Source organism: Schistocerca nitens, chromosome 2 (genome assembly GCF_023898315.1).
Source record: "Schistocerca nitens isolate TAMUIC-IGC-003100 chromosome 2, iqSchNite1.1, whole genome shotgun sequence".
Lineage (NCBI taxonomy): Eukaryota > Metazoa > Arthropoda > Insecta > Orthoptera > Acrididae > Schistocerca > Schistocerca nitens.
This window is the reverse complement of record NC_064615.1, coordinates 193,182,867-193,198,021: the sequence shown is the minus strand read 5'-3', so window position 1 is coordinate 193,198,021 and position 15,155 is coordinate 193,182,867. Positions and strand designations below refer to the sequence as shown.

Sequence of the window (15,155 nt, the reverse complement as noted above, 5' to 3'; positions counted from 1 at the left end):
TCCCGTGGAAATGCGACAGTTTTTTCCACCACCTGGTTGAGCTGCAGCAATTGTTAAGCTTTACACCTGCCTGCTTTCTGCGTTGCCCTCCAGGAAATCTGGTTCCCGGCATTGCGGACCCCTGCCCTTCTCGACTACAGGGGTTATTAACAAGAACCGTAGCGAATATAATAGAGAGACAGGTGGAGTTTGCGTCTATTTCCTGAACTTGGTATGTAATGAGCCTGTGCCCCTTCAAACCCCTCTTGAAGTCGTGGCTGTCATGATACATATGACGCAGGAAATAACTAATACTAAAATGTAGACTTTCACGGCCGGAAATATCATCTCCATTATAATTATCCGGGCCGTTATGCCGTGGTTGGTTGATGCATTCTGTGGTGGTTCCTAACGTTTCGTCTCCGACTGCGGGAGACGTCTTCAAGGGGGTCCGGTCCGTAGCTCGATGGAAGGTCCCAACACACCCACTGGCTTGCTACTGTCTGCAACATATATCTTCCTCCAGATATTGCAGTACACCTGAACACATTGACTGCACTGATTGCTCAACTCCCTGAACCTTTCCTACTTTTGGGAGATTTTAACGCTCGTAACCCCTTATGGGGTGGCACCATGCTTACTGGCCAAGGCAGAGATGTCGAATCTTTACTGTCTCAGTTTGGCCTCAGCCTCTTAAATACTGGGGCCATCACACATTTCAGTGTGGCTCATGGCAGTTACTCAGCCATTGATTTATCACTTTGCAGCCCAGGACTTCTCCCATATATCCATTGGAGAGTACATGACAACCTGTGTGGCAGTGACCACTTCCCCACCTTCTTGTCACGCCCCTGGCGTCATGCCCACGGACGTCTACCAAGAAGGGCTTTCAACAAGGCAGACTGGGAAGCCTTCACCTCTGCTGTCACCGTTGAATCTCCCCCGCATGGTGCCATCAATGTTGTAGTTGAGCAGGTAACTACAACAATCATATCTCCAGTGGAAAATGCACTCCCTCATTCTTTGGAGTGCCCCAAGCAAAAGTCGGTACCTTGGTGGTTTCCGGAATTCGCTGAGGCAATTAAAGATCATTGGCGAGCTCTACAGCGACATAAGTGGCACCCTTCCCTAGAGCACCTAATAGCCTTTAAAAGGCTCCGTGTCCGCATTCACCAGCTTATCAAAAGGCGGAAACAGGAGTGTTGGGAGAGGTATGTCTCGACCATTGGGTGCCATATGTCACCTTCCCAAGTCTGGATGAAGATCAGACATGTTGTTGGGTACCAGACCCCCAACAGGTGTCCGTGGCGTTACCATCGATGGAGTGTTTTCTAGCAACGCAAACATGATTGCCGAGCACTTTGCTGAGCACTATGCTCAAGGCTCTGCATTGGAGAATTACCCCCCAGTCTTTCACATTCATCCTGAACCAGAATTGTACCTTAATGACGATCCACTCACTGTAGTGGAGACATATCGATTCTTAGTACTAGTTTTCGATGCCCGATTGACTTGACTTCCTCACTTTTGACAGCTTAAGCCGAAGTGCTGGCAGCACCTCAATGCCCTCTGCTGCCTGAGCAACACTAACTGGGGTGCAAATCGCTCTACACTGCTGCAGCTCTGCAGAGCCCTTGTTCAATCCTGCCTTGACTATGGGAGTGTGGTGTCTGTTTCGTCGGCACCTTCACCGTTACATTTACTCAACCCAGCACACCACTGTGGCATTCGACTAGCAACGGGAGCTTTTAGGACAAGTCCAGTGACCAACATCCTGGTGGAGACTGGGGTCCCTCCATTGAAGGTTAAGCATGCACAACTGCTGGCCAGTTACATTGCACACGTTCGTAGTTCCCCGGCGCATCCGAATTACCGTCTCCTTTTCCCACCCATGCCGGTTCATCTCCCACATCAGTGGCCCAGGTCAGGGCTTACAATTGCAGTTCATGTCCGATCCCTTCTATCTAAACTGGAGTCCTTGCCTTTACTACCTAATTTTGGGGTCCATTCACGTACATCTCCAGGGTGTACACCCAGGCCGTGGCTTCGCCTGGACCTATTATATGGCTCTAAGGACTCAGTTAACACCGCGCTCTCCGCTGCCACTTCTTGTCGATTCTTAACATGTACCGAGGCCATGAAGCAGTTTACACCGATGGCTCGGTGGCTGATTGTCACATCGGCTTTGCGTATGTCCATGGAGGACATATGGAACAGCATTCCTTGCCTGATGGCTGCAGTGTTTTCACTGCAGAGCTGGTGGCCATATCTTGTGCTCTTGAGCACATCCATTCATGCCATGGGGACTAGTTTCTTCTGTGTACTGACTCCTTGAGTAGCCTACAAGCTATCGACCAGTGCTACTCTCGTCATCCTTTGGTAGTGACCATCCAGGAGTCCATCTATGCCCTGGAACGGTCTAGTCGTTCAGTGGTCTTTGTCTGGACCCCAGGTCATGTCGGAATCCCAGGCAATGAACTTGCCGACAGGCTGGCCAAACAGGCTACATGTAAACTGCTTATGGAGATCGGCTTCTCTGAACCTGACCTGTGTTCTGTCTTATGCCACGGTGTTTTTCAGCTTTGGGAGACAGAATGGCATAACAGTACGCACAACGAACTGTGTGTCATTAAGGAGATTACGAATGTGTGTAAGTCTTAACATGCGGGCCTCTCGCAGGGAATCAGTTGTCCTCTGCCGGCTCCGCATTGGCCATATGTGGCTAACGCAAGGTTACCTTCTCCATCGTGAGGACCCACCTCAGTGTCACTGTGGCTCACAAATGATAGTCATCCATCTCTTGCTGGACTGCCCATTTTTAGTCACCCTGCAGCAGTCTTTTAACTTACCCAGCACCCTACCTTAGGTGTGGGGGCAACAATGCCTCAACAGCAGCTTTAGTTTTATGTTTTATTTGTGAGGGTGGGTTTTATCATTTGATCTAAGTTTTTGCGCCTGTCCTTTGTCCCTCTGCGTCATCCGCCCTAGCGCTTTTATGGTGGTGGTTTTAATGTGTTGCAGAGGTGCTGGCTTCTCCTTTTTATTCTCGTCATCGGCCAGCCACTGTAATCTACTTTCTTGTTTTACTCTCTTCTAACTGTTTCTCGTGTTTCTTTGTTGTTTTCTTGTCTTCTTTTGCTCCTTTTAGTGTTTGTTACTTTCCTTCGTTCTTGTGGTTTTTCCTTTCTTTCTGTTTTGTGTTGCAGGTCTCGTTTGTTTCTCCCCCGTGTGGCATTGTTTTATTCGGAACAAGGGAATGATTACCAAGCAGTTTAGTCCCTTCCCCCCACTTTTAAACCAAGCAACCAACCACCAACAACTTGATCCACTTGGAGTCTGCCATCCGATCGGCCTTCTCCCGGCGACAACACCTTATTGCCGTCTTTTTCGACATGACGAAAGACTTCAATACCACTTGGCAACACCGCAATCGTGCTACTGTGCATGAGTGGGGCCTCCGGGCCCGCTTCTGATTTTTATACGGAACTTATTGTCGCTCCACACTTTCAGACTTCGAGTCGTGCTTCGCACAGTTCGCCCTATATCCAAGAGATGGTGTTATGCAGAGCACTGTCCTGAGCTTCCCACTCTTTTAATTGCCGTTAATGGTTTCCCACTATCATTGGGGTCCTCAGTATCTCCCATCCTATAAGCTGACAATTTTTTATATCCTTCTGCTCCTCTTCTATTGATGTGGCTGAACATTGACTGCAAGGAGCCATATGAAAGGCACAGTCGTGGGACCACACTCATGGTTTTCAGTTTTCAGCCACCCAGACTTGCGTCATGCACTTGTATCATCGTCATACTGTCTACCCCTATCCAGAACTTTACCTCGATGAGCAACTACTTAATGTAGGGAGACTTACTGCTTTTTGGGACTGGTCTTCGACGCCTATTTAACTTGGTTTCCTCATCTTCATCAGCTAAAGGAAAAGTGCTGGCAGCATCTTAATATGATTGGATACGTGAGCCACACCAACTGGGACGCTAATTGCCTTACACTACTGCAGCTGTACAAAGCCCTTGTGCAGTCCCGTCTTGGCTAAGGGAGCCTGGTTTATGGTTCAGCATTGCCCTCAGCATTGCGGCTGCTGGACCCTATACACCACTGTGGAGTTTGGCTTGTCACGGGACTTTCTGAACCACCTCAGCGAACAGCCTCCTCTTAGAAGCTGGCATTCCTCAATTGGATACTAGGTGACAGTAACTGCATGTGAATTATACTGCCCACATTCATAGTTCACCTCACCATCCAAATTACCGTCTCCTTTTCCCTAACACTGCAATCCATCCCCACAGTGGCAGCTCAGATTGGGGATTCCAGTTGCAGTCTGTGTCTGATCACTTCTTACTGCACTCAACACTTTTCTTCTACCACCTTTCCTGTGGGTCAACTTACGTATGTCTCCATGGTCCATGCCTTGGCCACAACTTCATCTGGACCTATCACAAGGTCCAAAAGGCTCAGTTCCACCTGAGGCCCTCTACCGTCTTTTTTTCTCTATTCTCGATGAGTTCCAGGGCTCATAAATAGTCTACACTTATGGCTCAGTGGTCGATGGTCACGCTATCTTCACTTACGCTCACGCTGGCCATACTAAACAGCGCTCCTTGCCAGATGGCTGCAGTGTATTCGCTGCAGAGTTGGTGGCCATCTCTTGCACTCTTGAGCATATCTGCTCCTGCGCAGGTGAGTTCATCATCTGTAGTGACTCCTTAAGTAGCCTACAAGCTCTCAACCAGTGCTTCCCTTGCCATCCCTTGGTAATGACTATCCGGGAGTCTCTTTATGTCCTCGGAAACAGTGGAAGTTCAGTGTCTTTCATTTGGACCCCAGGACGTGTTGGGATCCCACGCAGTAAACTTACTGACGGACTGGCCAAACAAGCTACTGATAAACCAACTCTGGAGATCGGACTCCCGGGAACTGATCTCCGATTGGTCCTACACGGCAAAGTTTTTGGGATCTGGGATACTGAATGGTGCACCCTCAGTAGACCAAATAAACTATGTAGTGTGAATGTGGTCATCCATGTGACCCACTCAAAGGGACTCCATTGTCCCTTGCCAGCTCTGCATCTGCCGTACTTGACTGGCTCATGGTCACCTTCTCCATTGCAAGGCCCTGCCTCAGTGTCGCTGTGGTTCCCACTTGACTGTCGTCCACATCTTATTGGACTGCCAGCTTTTAGCCGCTCTGTAGCAGACTTTTCACCTTCCCACTGCACTGCCAGTGGTGTTGGGAGACAATGCCTCAACTGCTATTACAATTTTATGCTTTATTTGTGAGGAGGGTTTTTATCCCACAGTCTAAGAGTGAACATCTGGCCTTTGCTCCCAGGCCTCCACCCAACCTCCATTTTAACTCTTCCTCACTCTTTCTTTGCTGTCTGTTGCCACCAAGAATAGCTCCGAAGTATGATAGTAGCTGAAAAGTTTGTGGGACAAAAGTTGCATGGGACAACGGGGGCCATAATATGACTTTCGTTTTTTGTTGCTAGGTTGGATCACATCAGAGATATGAAGGTCAACTTTGTGTTTAAATGGTATGCTATAGTTTTGTTCCTATTTTCTGATGGCAGACATTGAGACAGATCCAATTATGTGTAACAGTAAGCTCTTTGAAGGTCAGCGAAGGTCACATGAACATTCATTTACATAAGGTGTTCGAAGTGATGACCATTGCTATGACTGCAGTGCTGCAATCTTCTTATCATGGATTGAATGGTGTTCCTTATCACTTCGGCACTTATCTAAGCGTATGCACTGACAATTCTCTCTCGCATATCTTCAGGTGTAGTTGGAACGTCTTTACAAACAATGTCTTTTACGAATCCCAATTTTTAAAAAAATCCATAGGCGTCAAGTCTGGCGAATGAGCCAGCCATGACACATCTCCTCCGTGTCTAATCCAACAGTTTGGGAATTGTCTCTGCAACTCATTTCTAACCATCAGCAAACAATGTGCCAGACACCCATCATGTTGATACCACATTCTGTTCCTTGTTCCTCAAGGTATTTCTTCCAATAACGGACCTATTGTTTCTTGCAGGAGTGTGGTGTACTTCCTACAATTAAGATTTCCTTCGATGAGGGGTCTATAGTTCTGTCCTCCAGAATACTACACCATACATTCACCGACCATGGTTTTTGGTGTGCAACTTGCTGCACACAATAGGGATTTTAAGTTACCCAATAATGCATGTTATGAGAATTGACATTTCGATGGTTTGTGAATGTAGCCTTGTCAGTAAATGAAATCAAATTAGTAAATGTGTCATCCCTCTGAATCTGAAGTTGAGCCCATCGGCAGAATTCAATATGACACATACAATCCGTACCAGTTAATTCTTGGTGGAGACTGTCCCTTGTGATTTGACGTGAACTAACACAAGGATCTCGAACCACAGTGGCAAGAGTACAGATTCCTGTTTCCTCATTAGTAACTTTCCTTTGCCAGATATGTTTCAGATGTGTTAAAGATCCAGTTGTTCTCAGTTTGTCACACACATATTTAAATGTATGACATTTAGAGTGAGTATGTTGAGATGTCTTTCAGCATATAAGTCTCTTGCTCTCACTGAATTTCATTGTCATTCTCCATAAATGAGAAGCATATTCTTCGAAACAATGCATCATTCACATTCGCTTGATTCGACGTTATTAGTCTTACTGTTACTATTAGTGTTGTATTGTGAAACCATCGAATGGTGTTTACATGTTAATGGCATGTTAGATGGATATGCTGTATTCGGCAAATATTTATTATTTGCATGATATACGAGAGAGAATTGTCAGAGCATGTGTTTCGATAAGTGCCAAAGTGATGAGGAATACCACTCAATCCATGTAAGAAGATTGCAGCACTGCATTGATACCAGTGGTCGTCGCTTCAAACACCTTCTGTAAATGGACGTTGATGCCACCATTTTGACCTTCGTTGGCCTTCAAAGATCTTATTGTTACACATCAATGGATTCATCTTGATAGCCGCTATCAGAAAATAAGTACCAAATTATAGCACCCCATTTAAAAAAACAAAGTTGACTATATCTCTGATAAAACCCCACCTAGCAACAAGAAACAAACATCATATTATGGCCCCCATTGTCCCATGCAACTTTTGTCCCACAAACTTTTCAGCTACTATTGTACTTTAGGAGGTATTCTAGGTAGCAACAGTTAGTGACTTGCCTTGTATATGAACTATAATAAATTCCGTGTCCTACATCTAAAGAAATACAGGTAAAAAAAATATAGAAGCTCCATTTGCATGTAATGTTTGGATAATTCAGCCATTATTTGCATCTTAACAGATGTGAACTATACTTCTAAATGTTATGATAATATTTGATATGTAATGTATTGCCAAAAATAATCCAGTTACAATTTGAATTACTAAACATAATGCTAGTAATAGTCCAAAATTTCATTAGTTCTTGCTGGTAAATCAAGTAAAGAGTAATTGAGAATTTTAATTAAAGGGTGACTGAGTGAAGTGGTGCTGTGATTAACACACTGGACTTGCATTCGGGAGGATGACGGTTCAAACCTGCATCCAACCATCCTGATTTAGGTTTTCTGTGATTTCCCTAACCTTTCCCCGTCCTTCCCTAATCTGATGGGACCAATGACCTTGCTGTTTGGTCCCCTACCGTGAATCAACCAACTAACCAACCAATTTAAAGGGTTTCTCAGTCATAAGGGCTTGCTTAATAGTACAATTATCTTATTTTATGGATCTATCCTTGATTAATATTAGTAATTAACTGTTCAGGGAGTTGTTACCTTTGTCACTCCCATTATTTAAATGGTCAAATGTGCATTTAATTCGTATTCTATTTTGTCAGTGGTGCCACTGTTAAATGACATCTGAATTTTCATGTCGGTAAGTGGTATCCATAAAGTAAACAATGTGGTGCTTCCTAAAAGCTTCCTGTCGGAGAGATTGCAGTAAAAGCTGGAACACCAAAGAGTAATTGAGGAGAAAAGTTTAATTGTGTGTTGTGAATTTGGACAAGTTAACTCTTTCTGTATTAATTGAAAGTCATATGCTACTTCTCATGTAGTTTTTGGAATGTAGTTTATAACATTATAAAAGAAAGTAAGGAAATAAGGAGCATTTCGAGTAATTTTGATTACTACTTTGTTATATTTTGCGTTTCAGCATTGATAAGCTGTGGAAGGAACTGACGGGTGCTCTCTCTGGTCTGCTTTGTGCATCCTTAAATTTTATTGACAAGTCCAACAGTCTACAGCCTGAATACAGCCTCAGGCCATCTGGTGTGACACTTGATAAACAGTTGAATTCTAGCCTGCTCCGATATGCTGCCCTACCAAGGGAAATTGTATGCACTGAAAATCTGACACCGTGGAAAAAATTACTTCCTTGTGAATCAAAGGTACAGATTGATTTTAAATTTAATTTATCACACAGCAATCGTATTCAGAAGGGATTTACAATGCATATTTCAGTGTACACTATGAAAACCATTTTTACATTCATTTCACTGACTGATTTTTGTATGATCTAGAATAGCAGACACAGAGATTTATGTAAACTCACTGAAAAATTTGTAACTTGATTGTGGCTGATACTTAACTGGTTAACTTTTAAATAAGTAATATGTCAGTCCGCATGTGATATTTCGGTAGTTTCCTTGATTTTTTATATAGTTATGTGACAGTTTGTTCTGACGTATTTGGGCGTATGATACTAATTATCAGTAATGAGTCATTTCCTGTGATACTGTGTTGTCGTCGTCAGCTACCACTCATTTTTGAATACAAGTTTCTCTCCTGCAGTCTCTTGAGGGTATCATCATCTCTATAGAAGCAATTGGGAAGTTGTGAGATAATCGGTGCCTAAAACAAGTATCCACATATAGTACACTTGATTATAGGTCAAGGAAGTGAATGAATTTGTTGGAGTTTCTGCCCCTTAATTGTGTTTTCTGTAATCGTATTTGAACATATCAAGTAAAGCAGATGTAATTAAATGCCAGAAGATGTTATCTTCTAGCAGAGTGTCCAAAATATTTTAAATTATGTTTGTGTTCTTAATGGTCCTTTTTGAACAAGACATGGCTGTATTTTAGAAGTACATTATAAGGTCTTTTGATAATACTGAACTCATCATAGAGGAAGTCTTACTACTTATGCTGTTGGTTTGGCCAATCCATGCAAGCCTGCAGTTATTGATGGCACACTTACATTTCCTTGGGAATTATAACTTGATTATGTAGTTCCTCTATTTCATGATCATAATTGAGTGAAGCTTCTGCACTTTCAACCACACAAGTTTCTTGTCATCATGATGATAAGTGTCCATGTGTCATATCCAACCCACAGTGGTGTTGATATGACTATTACCTACTTCTGTTGTGTATGAAACAAGGAAACAGTGTAAACTCTTTTTAATCATACTTTTTGTAATCTTCCCATTCTTCATCATGAATTAATAAATAAACCTATCATCAACCCCAAGATAGGTTTGAAAACTGCAGAGCTTTAGTTAGCAACCTTTTTAATGACATACTGTTTGGTTTTTGAAGTGCAAGGAGTACAATGTTGGACATTACAGAGTTCACAAAAGTGGTACTCGAAGCTCTTGACAAAGATGACTGTGTTATAGGTAGATTCTTAGGTTTGTCCAAGGCTTGTGAAACTGTTGACCATAAAAATACTACTAAACAAGCTAAAAGCACTAAGTAAAACAAGTGGTTCCAGTTGTACCTGGAAAATATGCACTTCAGCACAAAGATGAAAAACAACTGTTGCATAAAACAAAGATGACAAATCTAGAGATTATGTAACAAATACAAAAATTTTTGGGGCTGGATATTTATGGCCATTTAACATGGAACAAACACACGAAGATACTAATAAAGAAATATGATCAGCTTGTTATGTTCTTAGGATTCTACCAGTAAATCCCAGATTCTTTAAAGAATTGAACTTCCACACATAAAAGAGCTTCAAACTTCTGATTACTTTACAAATTAGCTAATATGTCAAATTTTTGACATTAAGCATATAAGCGAGAGCCGGAGGTAGCGATTTTTGTGTGTGTGTGTGTGTGTGTGTGTGTGTGAGAGAGAGAGAGAGAGAGAGAGAGAGAGAGAGAGAGAGAGAGAGAGAGGTGTGCTTGTGTGAATGTATGCGTGTTCTCCTTTCTGACAGAGGCTTTGGTTGAAAGCTCAATGTGTAGCATTCTTTTTGTTGTGCCTGTCAGTAACTCGATATGTTATCTTTATGATGAAGCAAACTATCTTTTTCATAATATTGTTGGCATTCCAACCTGGACTTTCCATGGTTTGATTAACAGAGAATAAGTGTAAAACAAAAAAAAAAAAAAAAGGTTTGAAATTATGTTTAAAGTTTGTTGGAAGTCACAAAGTACTTTCATTATCAAACACTAGTTCAGTATAATCTTGATAATTTGCACTCTGTTGTAAACGACAATTAGCTTTTCGCACATCTCAATATTTATGACATCAAATCCCCTGACCTATTTGTCGAACAGTATGATATATATGAATAGTGTCTGCAAAGTGTATTGTAATAGAGTTAGTAGTTAAGTACTAATAAACTTAAGTGTTATACCTGGCATCAGTTTCACTGCATGAACAGCGAAAAGTAGTAAACAATTAACTTTCTTCCTTTCATCATTTTGTGTGTTTGGGGGGAGGGGGAGCCCTCGGTAAGAAACATTTTTAAAAGGTTTGAAATTATATCTATAGTTTCTTGGAAGCTGATAAGTGCTCTCATTCTCAAGTACTGGATGAATATAGTGTGGATATTTGCTCGTGGTCAGTTAAGCTCCCTCATGGCATACACACAGTTCAACTGTAATCCTTTTCATACTATGTTAAGCCTTTAGCATAAGATTATACTTCTTAATGAGTGGATAATGGCAGCATTTAAAATTTTTTAATTTGGTTAGTAAATATATGAAATGTTGAATCAAATTTTTGTTGTTCCTGCAAGCTCTGTTAGATAGGCAACTGTCAACTGGGATTATGCACAATGAACCATCAACCAAGTTAGACGATAAGCAAAATAGATGTTCAATTTGGAAGAGCCAGTGTCTTGGGGGGACATACTATTCCAATGTACACTCAATTCTTTTCTGGGTGTTGAAGGAACAAAATATTTACATGGTTTTTAAACTGTGGAAAAGAGCCATGAGTATAATACCTAAGAGTATTGATCAGACTCTTTGTAAGTAACTATTCAAAAAACTGAACAATGGATCCAAGCTGGACTAACAAAAATATGGAAAGGATAGATTGCTACTCGCAATGTAAAGGAGGCGTTGATTATCAATGCTCGCCCCCTCTGTGGTGAGTAGCAATCTAACCTGGTCATATTTTTAAAAAAAACTGGGCTTCCTTCCTGCACCAAGTGAGTACATCCATCAGTCTGTTGCACAGATCAGGAAAAGTGTTTCACTAACCACTTTCTATGTAATTACAGAAGAAGAACCGAGGAAAAATGAATAAAAAACTGAAAACAACACTTGCTATTGTGGAATAAAATTGTATAATAAATTCCCCAAGGAGATGAAAAAGATTACTAAAATATATCTGTTTAAACTGCAACTAAATGTAATGTTTACTACTCAGTTAAAGATTACTTAGAGGGCTCAGAGTAGTAGTTAATAAAGAAAGGCACTAACAACAGGACTCTGTCACACTACAGTGCATGATCACGTTGTAATGCTGTTACAGGGAAATTATGTCAAATTCTGCAGTGCAGTGCATGGTAGTAATGACATTCTCCCTAGCTCAAAATCTTGCTCATCAAAGGGAGGTGGGGGGCAGAGGAGGGTGTTGGATGCAGTCTGTTTTTCAGGTAGACTGAGGGGAGGACATGAAGATTTGCAGGGGAAATTGTTGAATGTTTATGGGCATGTAGTTAGTTTTCCGAACATACTGGAGGAGTGCAAGGGACGTAGCAGCATGTTCGTGGTCCAGAGGTCACCAGCAGGTGTCTTTAGTGTGTTCAGTGCTGTAGTGCAAAACTGTTTTATATTATTAAGTTATGTGGTGCAAATTGTGTGTAAAAGAACATTGTACAATAGGAACTAATCAAATCAGGTAGGGCAGTTGTTAAGACACTGACCTTATATTTGAGAGGATGGAGTTTGCTGTGTCCAACTATCCTGATTTAAGTTTTCTGTTGTTATATGAATCATTTCACGCAAATGCCAGGATGGTTCCTTCATGAAGGCCATGACTGACCACCTGTCCTATCCTCAAAGAAACCTACTTATACAGTCTGTATGTATGTAAATTCTAAGTTATTGATTTCCATTCTAATATGATGACAAAATGAGAAAATCCGTAGATGAGTAAATAAAATCAAATCAGACATGGTACTTTTATAAGTGATGAGATCCTTGCCTCCCTCCAACCTTTGAAATAACTTACGCAGACGGTTATAAGAGGACCTACAGTTGAACTTGAACTCTAAATCAAGATAACATATAGCATTTTTCATACATACTTATCTTTGGCAGAGGTAAAAAAAAAGTGAAAAGAAAAAAATTCTAGTACTTATTGTTATGAGGCAAAATTCTAAGTACTGCCAATAGGCAGATATAAAAATAGAAAAACTATCGTACTCAAGTTGCAAATCATCCACCTGTAGTGAGGACGAGGGGAAACAAAAATGAATGGACGTGTTTATCAGTGGTACTGGCAATTTTGCCACCTGAAATTAACTACTGACCAGCCATTCTGTCTCCTTGTAATTCTGTAGCTTTTGTAAGTGAATTTTCATTGTAATAAAGAAATAATTCAAGGATGGACTAAGAATTGAACTGTGAATTTTTGTAAATGTTTTAATTTTAACCCCCCTACCATATCAAATAATGGAAAATCCAGGTTGGAATAATGACAGTATTATGAAAAGGATAGATTGCTACTGACCATGTAAAGGAGATGATGAGTTGCAGATAGGCACAATAAAAAGATTGTCAAGCAAGTAAGCTTTCAGCCAAAAAGGCCTTCACACACACACACACACACACACACACGCACACGCACACGCACACGCGCGCGCGCGCGCGCGCATGCACGCACGTGCGCCCGCGAGAGCCAACCTACTGTCTCTCTTCTGGCTTCAGCAGCCAGAAACAGTGGTCGTGTGTGAGTTGCATCTGCATATGTATGTGTACATTGTCTAATTCATAAGAGGGCCTTTTTGGCCGACAGCAGACTTGCTTGACTGTCTTTTTGTTATATGCCTATCTGTGACTCAACATCTCCGCTATATGGCGAGTAGCAATCTATGCTTTTCATAGTATTGCCACCACATCATATATTACATGCAACTAAATATTTTTAATTTAGATGTTGATACGAATATCCTTATTTGCATTAATCTGCATTTCCAAAATATAATTTGAAATGCAGACTACATAGGGTACTCAATAAAGCCTTGAAAATATTATATGAGGGGCCCAGTGGAAAAGGGGACATGCCACCAAAGTATGTTGTGTCAGGAAATGGGAATTAAGGAAATATGATTTTTTATAGTAATATGAACTCGTGCTGTGATACCAACAGGTGTTACAGTAAGTAGAAGGTGTTTTGCAAATTCTGTTAAATGTTAGGCCACTTTATTACAATTTAAAGTACAGAAAATGAAATGCTTGACATGTAGACACATTACATAACACACCATCAATAGTCAAACTCCTCATCAATGTTTTCCTGTTCCATTGAATCGTCACTACCATCACTTATCAATGACTGATAAAAATTTGAATATATTGCAGGCACAAATTGCAGTAAGCTTTGAAGGTCCTTGAACATTGTTGCCTTAATTTGACGTCCATTTGGATACTTAGGAACTAACTGGCAGTCTGCAAACTTCGCAAATCATCCATGACACTTCTGTGAACTAACTTGTACAGGTTTCTCAGTTTGATTATTTGAATATCTGATATATACAGAATGTTCACCACTCACTAATCTAAACACCATTGCATTTCTGACATCTGCAGGCTTTTTGTCAACGGTAACTTTATGTTTGACGATACTGTTCGTGGCATGAAGTTGTCTTTCTTCATTTCAACCACAATGAATGGGTTCTTTTGATTGCCCTTTCGTATAAGTTCAACCCATTTTGCTGGAGTGTCCACAGCCTGTGTCTTTCTTTTCAGCTTCTCAATAACTCCACATGGCACAAACGTGTGACCAGGGAGGAGAAATTTGTGCTCAACACCACCAAAACATTTTTTATCTAGGAGGTACAACCACAGACCTAGGATAATATAGTTTTTATTTTGTCCAACACACAAACCAGAATAAATGATGACCGTCTGATGACATTATTTCTGCACCATGTCTAAAGCCTTTAAAGTGCAGCTAACTACTTCATCGGCCCCTCTAGAAGCAACATTCTCGGTCCATACACACATCACTGCCTTCTCATTACTACAATGGTGAATACAGAAATCATATGTCCAAAGTTGTCTCTTATAAAAAACTGTTTCTGTTGAAATATATGGTGTTGGTAGTGCATGTTGTAAGTCCATGCACAGAACGAGTGCATCACTGCCGTTCAGTTTTGGCTCATTTGAGTCACTTTTCAGAGCACTATATGCAGCTTCAGCTTTCTCAAGGTGTAGTGTGATGTCTGTGGATTCACTGGGACTTCATCTGTATTTTTAAGATCTTCACAGTACAAACTATACATTCCAGCAATTGAGTGAACAGATTCTGCATTCTATTGTAATGCGATGTGTACCTTGGAAACATTTCAATGTGATTTCTAACCTTATTTTTTCTCTCGTTATCAATGGCATGAGGTCTGTTACAATGCTGGCCTCTTCTATCCTGTCAAGGTGTATGTACAGATAAATATATTGTAGATTCATGACTCTCAGTTCATTGCTATGGACAGTCCTCAAACATTTAACAGAAATGGCATAAACAGCTAAAATGCGGCCCTACACATTTCCGCCTCAGTAACTGGAGTGTCTTGAATAAAATACCTGAAAGAAACCTTGTCTGGCTTACTGTTGGAATCTTCCTCTTCCTTGGATATACTTTTTTGCACCTATTAAGTTGCACTAATACAGATAAATAAGCATTGTGCTTAGTATAATCTCCCAATTGATAAAGCTCTAAATATTGCTTCCTTCTGTCGTTCATTCAGTG

General features: G+C 41.2%; 1 protein-coding gene across 1 annotated transcript in view; it reads left to right on the top strand.

The window, feature by feature from the left end:
• Positions 1–15,155, top strand: part of LOC126235885 (GPI transamidase component PIG-T) — a 110,028-nt gene that overhangs the window by 20,897 nt on the left and 73,976 nt on the right. Inside the window, exon 3 of the mRNA XM_049944811.1 lies at positions 8,150–8,384. Coding sequence (XP_049800768.1) covers positions 8,150–8,384 — 235 coding nt within the window. The remainder of the gene's footprint in view (positions 1–8,149; positions 8,385–15,155) is intronic.